At 47.5% G+C, this 8,926-nt stretch overlaps 1 protein-coding gene across 2 annotated transcripts in view; it reads left to right on the top strand.

The window, feature by feature from the left end:
• EGFLAM (EGF like, fibronectin type III and laminin G domains) overlaps positions 1–8,926 on the top strand; it is an 81,564-nt gene that overhangs the window by 18,970 nt on the left and 53,668 nt on the right. For both annotated transcript variants that reach the window (XM_015562635.1, XM_015562634.1), the window contains exon 6: positions 3,003–3,169. In XM_015562635.1, the coding sequence (XP_015418121.1) occupies positions 3,003–3,169 (167 nt within the window). The remainder of the gene's footprint in view (positions 1–3,002; positions 3,170–8,926) is intronic.

Here is an 8,926-nt window from a genome sequence, read left to right as displayed (position 1 = left end):
TTTCCTCTGAAGTGGTTTTATGAATTTTAGTTTGTAAATGTGTTTCCTTCCACTCTCTGAGGTTTCCTCTTTGTGACAACGTTAGTTTACATGAGAAGTCCCGTCTTTAGGGAGAGGGTACCAAGGAAGAGAAACTGGCCCTGCTGCCTCCAGTGGGCATGCCGTGTGACCTCGCTGCTCCCCTGCGTGGATTCCTGTGTGAAGGACCCACGTCCCGCGTGGTTCAGGGTTCAGGATCTGGAGAAGGGGCCACACGCAAATGAAAGAGACGAGACAAGAAATAATAATTTGGAAATATTGGGGGCCAGGCGGGCAAGCCCAATGCAAGAGAAAGAACGTCCACTGGTGCCCAGGCCTCGCCAGCCTTTTATTCAACTTCGGATACACATCTAGCTCTTAGGCAGGCAGGTAATTGTGGTAACAGACAGACAATCTTAAAGGTCAGTAAATATTAGAAGGATTTACTCTGAGAGTATTTGGTCAGGAAGTAGCTTGAGCCCCCATTGTCTGGACTAAACAATCCGTGCATAGCTCTGGCCCTTGCCAAGGGCTCAAGGTTCACCAGCATTCTGGCTCCTTGTTTATACTTCTCTGCAAGTGAAGACAACGGGTGGCTTCCCACAACAAACTACTCTGCACAGTGAGCCTGAGGAGGCTTCTTTTCCTGGGCCTCAGGGCTCCATTTCACCTTGTTAGAGAAATCTATGTATCATCTGAGCATCTCTTTCAGCAAAATGAGTCTCTATTTCCATGCCCAATAAGTTCATAAAGGACAAACATCAGTCTATTTTGCTTCCTGCCTTCTTCTAAACACCTGTGATCAGAGGTGTTTAACAACAGAGCACCGGAGAGGTGACCAGGCAATAAGCTAAAGGGTGGAGACTAGCCCCAGCCACTGTCCCCCCAGGTTTTCATCCAATACCAAGGGTCTTCTTAATCTAACTTTACCCCATCTACCTAAGTTGGCCTCACCATTCATCCGCTGTGACCTCTGGCAAGTGACGTACCTGTTAATGCCTTAGTTTCCCCTGTAAAATGGGGGAGGGTGTTTAATGTTATTACCTGCTGCATAGGGTAGTTTGGGGGAAATAAATGAATTAAGTTGGAACCCTGCTTCGTCCGGTAGTGTTCCCTTATTCATGGTTTCCCTCTCTGCGGTTTCAGTTACCGGTGGTCAACCAGGACCCAAGAATATTACACTGAAGATTTCAGAACTAGACATTTCATACATTTAAAATTGCACATTGTTCTGAGTAGCGTGATGAAGTCTCCCACTGTCCCACTCCGTTCCGTTGGGGACGTTATTCACCCCTTTGTCCAGTGTCTGCTCGCTCCCTATGCTATCTGCCAGCTAGTCATTTAGGAGCCGTCTTGGTTATCAGATCAACTGTTGAGATGGGTGAGAAGGGCAATGCTTGTCATTAAGTCAGCCTTATTTTACTTACAAATGTCTCCAACGAGCAAAAGCAGTGATGCTGGCGATTTGGATATGCCAAAGCGAAGCCAGACAGTGTTTCCTTTAAATGAGAAGGTGAGTACAAGACATTTGAGAGAGAGAAACCACATTGACATAAGTTTTATTGCACGTATATTGTTATAATTGTTCTATTTTATTATTCGTTATTCTTGTTAAAATGTGCCTAATTTATAAATTAAGCTTTATCAGAGGTATGTACGTAGAGGAGAAAACAGTATATCCAGGGTTCAGTACTATCTATGGTTTCAGGTACCCACTGGGGGAATACTGTACTTCCTAAGAACTTGATAAATGGTGATTATTATTAGCTATTAACACAGAACCTCCACCCAGTAGGCCACCCTCACTGTCCTCCTGTCACTCACAGTCCTTCCCAAGTGTCATCTTGCAGCTCTTATTACCCAGAATGCTCTGTTCTCCCACCAGCTGGGAGGTCTGCACAGAGCAGCACAGTCTGGTAGAAATGCAATGTGAGTGGTATGGAAGTTGAAGTTTTCTAATAGTGGCATTATAAAGGTAATAAGAAATACGTAATTTCTTAATAATTTTAATAACATATTTTAACCCAGTACATCCAAAATATCATTTCAGTATGTAATCAATGAGATACTGTACATTCTTTTCTTCCTTTAAAAATCCAGTGTACGTTTTACCCTCACAATACCTTCTAGCTCAATTTCAAGTGCCGACCAGCCAGATGCTGGTCGACCCCAGTGATGTTTGCAAGTCCCTTAGATAATGGCTAACACGTGCTGAGAGTTAGCAATGGGACCAGGCACCCTGCTGAGGATGCAGATTTTATCTCATCTTTACCACAGCCCTCTTAGAGAAGTACTCCTATCGCCCCATTTTACAGATGAGAAAAGAGAGACTTAAAGACGTGAAAGGGCAGCTGTCAGGGTTTGAGCGGCTCCGTCCGGCGGGTTGTACTGTCACCCTCTGAGTGAGGGTCTGCGCGCTCTCTGCACCTGGGAACAGTTCTGCAGTTTGACTCAGAGTAGGAAGACTGGCCATTAACAGAATCTGCCTGGTTTTCCCGTGGCGATTCCTACAAGTTAGTCACCCCATAAAACGTTTATTTGTTTATTTTGTGAACAGACTGTGAGCCCGCGGAATCTGAGCTCCCCTGACCTCCGGGAATGGGGCTGTCAGGGGAAGCTGGTCTATGAAACATCTGCAGGACAGAGCCTGGAAACGATCCCCGCGGGGGATGTTTGCATGGCCAAGGCCTGCGAGGAAAGAAGGCTGCTCCTTACACGGTGTTTAAACACTAGCCCTGAAAAGGAGCTGCCTGCTTTATTGGCAGGCACTTAAAAACGACGGCCTATGATTGAAAATCAAGATGGGTCTCAGATAGGGACCGTCCCCTTTCCTTTGCACAAGCATTGCTTGCAGAGTTGCTTGCAGAGTTCAATGCCAGCGCCAGTGTGCACGTTGCAGCGCCTTTCCTCCACCAGGGGAGGGGGGAGGGGTGTCAGGGGGGCTGACAGCGCTTCTTGCTCATCTTGTTCTTTCCTCCATCAAGGCCAGATTTCGACAGCAGTTGGACCTTCATCCAGGAGCGGATCCAGATGGACTCCATGGTTATCAAGGGCCTCGATCCGGACACACACTACCGGTTTGCAGTGAGAGCCATGAATCCCCACGGCCGCAGCCCGCGCAGCCCGCCCAGCCACACCGTCCGGACCTCCCGTGAGTACCGGGCCCTGGGAAGGATGCACAGGCCTAAGGCCGCCTTCTGAGGACCTACTAAGCGCCCAGCGGAAGGGCAGCCAGGGCCGGGCCTCCCTCAGCCTTTTCTGCGACCCTGTCCCAGCCCTTTGGAAGCTCTTTCAGCAGGGACTCGGGCTGTTGCTATGGACACGGGGTCAGCGCAGGGTTTATTTTTGCACCGTCCTTGGGGAGTGTGAGGTCAGCTTTCTTTCACGACCGCAGGAACAGAGCGCATACCAAGGCCTCCCCACACTTTTTATCCTTTGAGAAAATGGGTTCATTTTAAAATCGCAGGGTTTAAAATAACGCTCCCAGACTCTTCGGGGCCAGTGTTCGCTTGCAAATCAAGGCCGCCAGGTAAGCCAGTCCCTCGGAGGACGGTCAGGGAGAACCAGAGGAGTCACTGGTGTGCTGACACCTATGGGCGTGGATGGCAGAAGATCCTGTGGGTCCCAGCGCCTCTCCCGGCTGGGGGGGCTGGGCGATGGGCAGATCTGCTGGGCGGGGCTTGGTATCTAGCAGATCTGCTGGGCGTTTTTTCAAAATGTCAGATTAAACTCTTATTACAGTCCATAGTTTAAGGAGCTCCCCCATGATGGATTCAGGAACCACTTCAATGACTTAGCCCTCCTTGCCAATCCCTGCTTAGAAATGTTCGTCTTTTGAAAGTGGGGCACATGCACCTACAGCTGGAACCCTGTGTAGCGGGGAGGTCTCAGAACTGAAACTTTGAAGACTGTAATCTTTTCAGTTTTGCCAGTAAATTCCTTCAAGTTTCTGTCTGAAGAGCCCTGCTGTTCCCTGAGTCCCCTGTCCCAAGGAAGGCAGCCTGCCCCACACTGTCCGCTGGCTTTCCATTGGCCCGTGCAGAGCCCTAGTTCTATTGGTTAGTGCATCTGAATAAACCCCTCCCCTCTCCTCACAGGACACCCACACAGCTGACTCCCAAGGTCACGGCTCTTATCAGAGGTGGAGAGTCACCAAGTCCTAGGGATGTGGGCTCTGCTGAGAACAGCCCTAGCCTAACCTTGGGTGTCAGGTTTCTTCCTTCAAAATGAACTGTTGGGGGATCTGGAGATGGTGATGAGGACACACACCCCTACATACGCAATAACGATGATCACCCAATAACTGCCAGACTCCTCTTCCTCTTTAGAGTTTAGGACAGCCGTGGGCAAACTACGGCCCATTTGAAATGAATAAAACTAAAAAAAAAAAAAGACCGTACCCTTTTATGTAATGATGTTTACTTTGAATTTATATTAGTTCACACAAACACTCCATCCATGCTTTTGTTCCGGCCCTCCGGTCCAGTTTAAGAACCCATTGTGGCCCTCGAGTCAAAAAGTTTTCCCACCCCTGGTTTAGGAGCTAAGGCTCCCCAGGCGTATGGCCAGGAATGAAGCACCTGCTTCCTAGAAATGTCAACGATTCTATCTCCAACCCAAGGAGGGCCTCCTTCCACTCCTGCTGGCTGACATCTCTGCTCTACTCTTTGGTTACACTTGGTGCTGCCTGACCCAACATTGGGGTAACAGGGGCCCGACAAGCCTCAGCCTTAGATCTATCTGACTGTACTTTGAACGTGTAGTTTGTCTTTACGACAAGCTAGGCAGTCACACTGTGTGCTCACCCCACTCTGCTCCATGCTGTGAGCTGACCCACACTCACCTTCTTCCTCCCGTCCCTAGTGTCTCCTTCTCCGCAGAGACAGACACGAGAAGGATGAGATGGCCCTGGATGTGGGTGTGGACATCAGAGTCCGGGGAGGGGATGTGGGTTTGGGCATCCCTCGATCTTTCTCTTATTAAACTGAAGCATGGTTCTGGTCTTGGAGTTCCTGATAATCATTGCCCCCTTGGTGGATCCTAGTTTTGTGGATTAAGTAGGATAAGGTATATGAAAGAACTTTACAGATATGTAGTGGTTTTTTTATTGAATTTATTGGGGTGACACTGGTTAAAATTATACAGGTTTCTGGTGTACAGTTCTACAATACATCATCTGTATATGGTATTGTGTGTTCACCACCCCAACAGGTACGTAACGTCTCATTACAATGGGTCTCCTGTGCGAAATAAAATGTTATCATTTCAAAGTAATTGTGCACAGGGGAGGTGGCTGCCTCAGTGAAAACTCTCAATCATGAAATAGTCTTAAATAAATATAATTTAACGGCTTTTATATATATACAGTTACTCACAGGAGGATAACAGAAATAGAATTTGTTTGATGGCCTAATCACGGACACTAAGAATGTACTGTAATCCGTATTTCAGTTGTGTTTTTTTCTCAGGATCCCTTCCAATGTTTTAGAGACCCCTGTGGTTCTGGCACATTCACACTGCTTATTTGCTTTTCGTTTAGACTGTTATTTGTTTCCCAAACCCATTTTCCAATCTATAAAATCTAATTACCGAGGAGCACTTATTTGGATCACAATAGATTCCGGATATCAGAGCTGCCGCTGTGAGAGTCTCCCGTGAGCCAGACACCACCCTGAGCATGTTACCCGGCAAACCCCATACTAATCCTCACAAACAACCTTGTGCTGGCGGAATGGTGTCCCTTCCCGTAGGTTTTTACACATGGAGTTTTTGAAGGGTTGTGGATTTTGCCAAGAATAAAAATTACAAAGCAGGATTTGAACTAGGGTTTGGCTGCCTGCAAAGCCACTTTCCTGAGCGAGATTCAAATTAAAGGTGGTTCTTATTCTTCTAATGCCAATAACATGAGGATGGTAAGGTCAACAATTAAACAAAATGGACTGAGGAAGCTCTGGCAGCACAGGACAAACCTAAAAGATTTTTTTTTTTTCATTGAAAACTTGTGAGGTAGCCCTGGCTAGTGTGACTCAGTTGGTTGGGCAACATCCTGTGCACCAAAGGGTTTCTGGTTTGATTCCCGGTCAGGGCACATGCTGGGGTTGCAGGCTCCGTCCCAACTAGAGAACATGCAGGAGGCAGCCGATTGATGTTTCTCTCACATCAATGATTCTCTCTCTCTGTCAAATTAATTAAAAATATTTTAAAAACATGTGAGGTATACTGTACATCCATACCAGCCTGAATTCACCCAGTATTCGTCGATATAGCCCCGGGATGTTGCAGCCTTGCAGCCAGCAGCTCTTCTGATTGGTTAGATCCTAGTCCAACCAGTGGTAAATCATTTGAACGTGGCCTTGAAGGAATTTGTGAGAACAGTATTTCTACCTGTTGGGCTTTCCCACTCACTCACTGCTCTTCTTCCTCCCCACCTCAGGGTCCTTCATACCTGGTTGTTTTTTTTGCTGTGATGCCCATTTTGCTCCCTAAACAGTGAACTTCAGTACAGAATGTTCAGGTTGACTACTGAGGCAGTGCCCAATGGGAACCTTAGATCCCACCCTGGATGCAGCCAATCACTGGATTTCTCTTGCCTATTTTAGCCTACGCCCTCCTCCTTCCAAAAGAAAAATAACAGTTCAGGTCTCTTACTAACAAGCACTGACTCCCCGGGACCTATTCATGCCAGAACCTATTAGCAGCTTAATTGCTCAATGGGACCACTGGTAGAGCTCAGTTGCTTTTGTGTCAGTAGTTACCGAAAGCCAGGGCCTGCGGTTCCCTCCGTTAGTGCTCAGCCCAGTGAGGAGGGAGGAGGGTTTGGAAGGCTTCACTGGAGTGTTGCTAGGCATCCCCAGCATCCCCATCTTAGCTCCACAAAGTCACTGCACAAGGACGAAGATCCTAGGATGTGTTAGTGTCCATGTTTTCAAATGAGAAATGGAGCATTTCACTGACCTTGACCGGTAATGATGCTACCTGTGTTTACGTCCATCCTTGTACCTGAGACTGTCCTCCTAGCATCCATTCTGTTAGGAAACACAAAGGCCAAGGTCACGGTCTGGTCCCTCACCCTATCCTGCTCGATTTTTTCAGAAATACCAACAACATTATAATTTGCCTCAGTGTTTCATGGCATTCTTTTATCCCCATGGTTGATTTTATAGGTTAGCCGATCAGAACAGAGGGCCCTGTGGAACCTCACCGACATGGGTCCACGCGTGGCTTGGTAGGGCATGTGTTTGCCCCACCAGGCAGCCACTTATTCTCTGGGAGCCAAGAAGGATGGAACGAGTAATACAAATGTGAACTATAAATAATAGAAAGGGCAGAAGTCAGAAAGCGTTTTATTTTTACCAAAGACACATGAAATGAAATGAAAAACAACTCACATGTGTGACCTGCTTTAGGATCATAACAACCTTCCCTGAAAGGTTATCTCATCCTGGCTCCCTAAACCACTTAAATTCTTGTGTTCTATGCTCACGGTACAGTCAGAGCGAAGGGAAATCGGTGCCCTCAGGGCAGTGCCCAGCAGGAGGTGTTCTTTTCTTCCTATCAAAAGTCATTTTTCTCTTCCCCACCTGGGGGCGTTTGCACCCTGTTTTCTCTGCTGGAACTCACTCTCGCCAGTTCCTCCCATGACCACCCCTCAGGCAGGCTTCCCTCACACTGTTACCCCGGCCCCATTCCCTGCTTGATTTTCTCTGTAGCCCTTTCACTGCCTGAAACTATTTATTATCTGTATCGACCCTCTGTATAAGCTCCAACTGGCGTTGGAATGCCTTGTTCAAGGTTGTGTTCCCAACACCCTGAACAAAGCAGGAGCTCAATAAGTATTGATTGAGTACGTGAATGGCTGAATATGACTTAACACAGGGCCTCCTTTTGGGGGCCGGATAACTTTCCGCTGCTACTGTCTGGGGAATTGAGAGGAGATGGGAGGAGAAAGTTGGTCTAGAAACCTTTGGGTTGCACCAAAGGCAAAGTTTATAAGCAAAGTCGAACTCCCAGAATTGTAAAGTGACACCAATAAAAACAAAGTAAATAAAGGAGGGAGGGAGGAAAGAAGGACGGACAGGAGAAAGCGAATCCCTGGGGACTAAGTTCAAGGCCAAAAAGGTGGCAAAGAGGCGTTTGAGAGAAACCCAGCGATCAAGAGTGTAAATAGGGAGAGAGACACTTTCTAGCCAAGCCCTTGTTTGCTCCTGTGTATGTCTTGACCATTAAAATAAGCTTGATCATTTCTACACTAAATTCCCCTCCAGTCCTAAGAGGTCTGATTATGGTCTCAGAGCCTCAGAGATCACATAGGGAGGTGGGAGAGATGCTTGGTTTGCTTGGTTTTTGCTGTATTCACCCCACAATCCAATTTCTTTAACAGTTTCAGAAACTCCTTCTTCTACTGAGCTGAGACAAACCCAGCCTGGCTCAAAGCAATCAAATTTCTATACTAACCCTGACTCCACAATGTTTCCCCCCGCCCCCCGTCCCCACCCTCACCCCACTTTTCTTCTCTCTACCTTCCTTACTCAGACATCGTTCTTCAGCTGTTGCTGGTTGTATGTCTGTTTATATCCTTTGCCCCACAAGTGTCCATGTGTGAATCTGGCATGTACTCAGTTTTGCTCTGAGATTTGGGCCCTTGTTTGTAATTGCCTTAACATCTCCCCTGAGACTAGCTCCGTTTGCTCGGGTTCCTGGGTAGATGTTGTCACTAAGTAGCCACAAAGTAGATGTCCTCTCTCCTGGTGATGAATGAGAGCTTCTGCATTGGCTGCAGCAGTGAGCAGAGGGGGAGGAAGTGGGAACAGAAGGTGGTGGCAGGCTCGGGAGGGGGGGGGTAAGAAGCAATCAGAGAGGGACTGGGTTTTAGGTGGTTGGTTAGTATCAGAAAGCTCACATTTGGCCA

The sequence above is a fragment of the Myotis davidii genome, unplaced genomic scaffold (genome assembly GCF_000327345.1).
Source record: "Myotis davidii unplaced genomic scaffold, ASM32734v1 scaffold496, whole genome shotgun sequence".
In the NCBI taxonomy this organism is placed as follows: Eukaryota; Metazoa; Chordata; class Mammalia; order Chiroptera; family Vespertilionidae; genus Myotis; species Myotis davidii.
The sequence above is the reverse complement of the archived record's forward strand: the minus strand, read 5'-3'. Positions and strand labels throughout refer to the sequence as shown.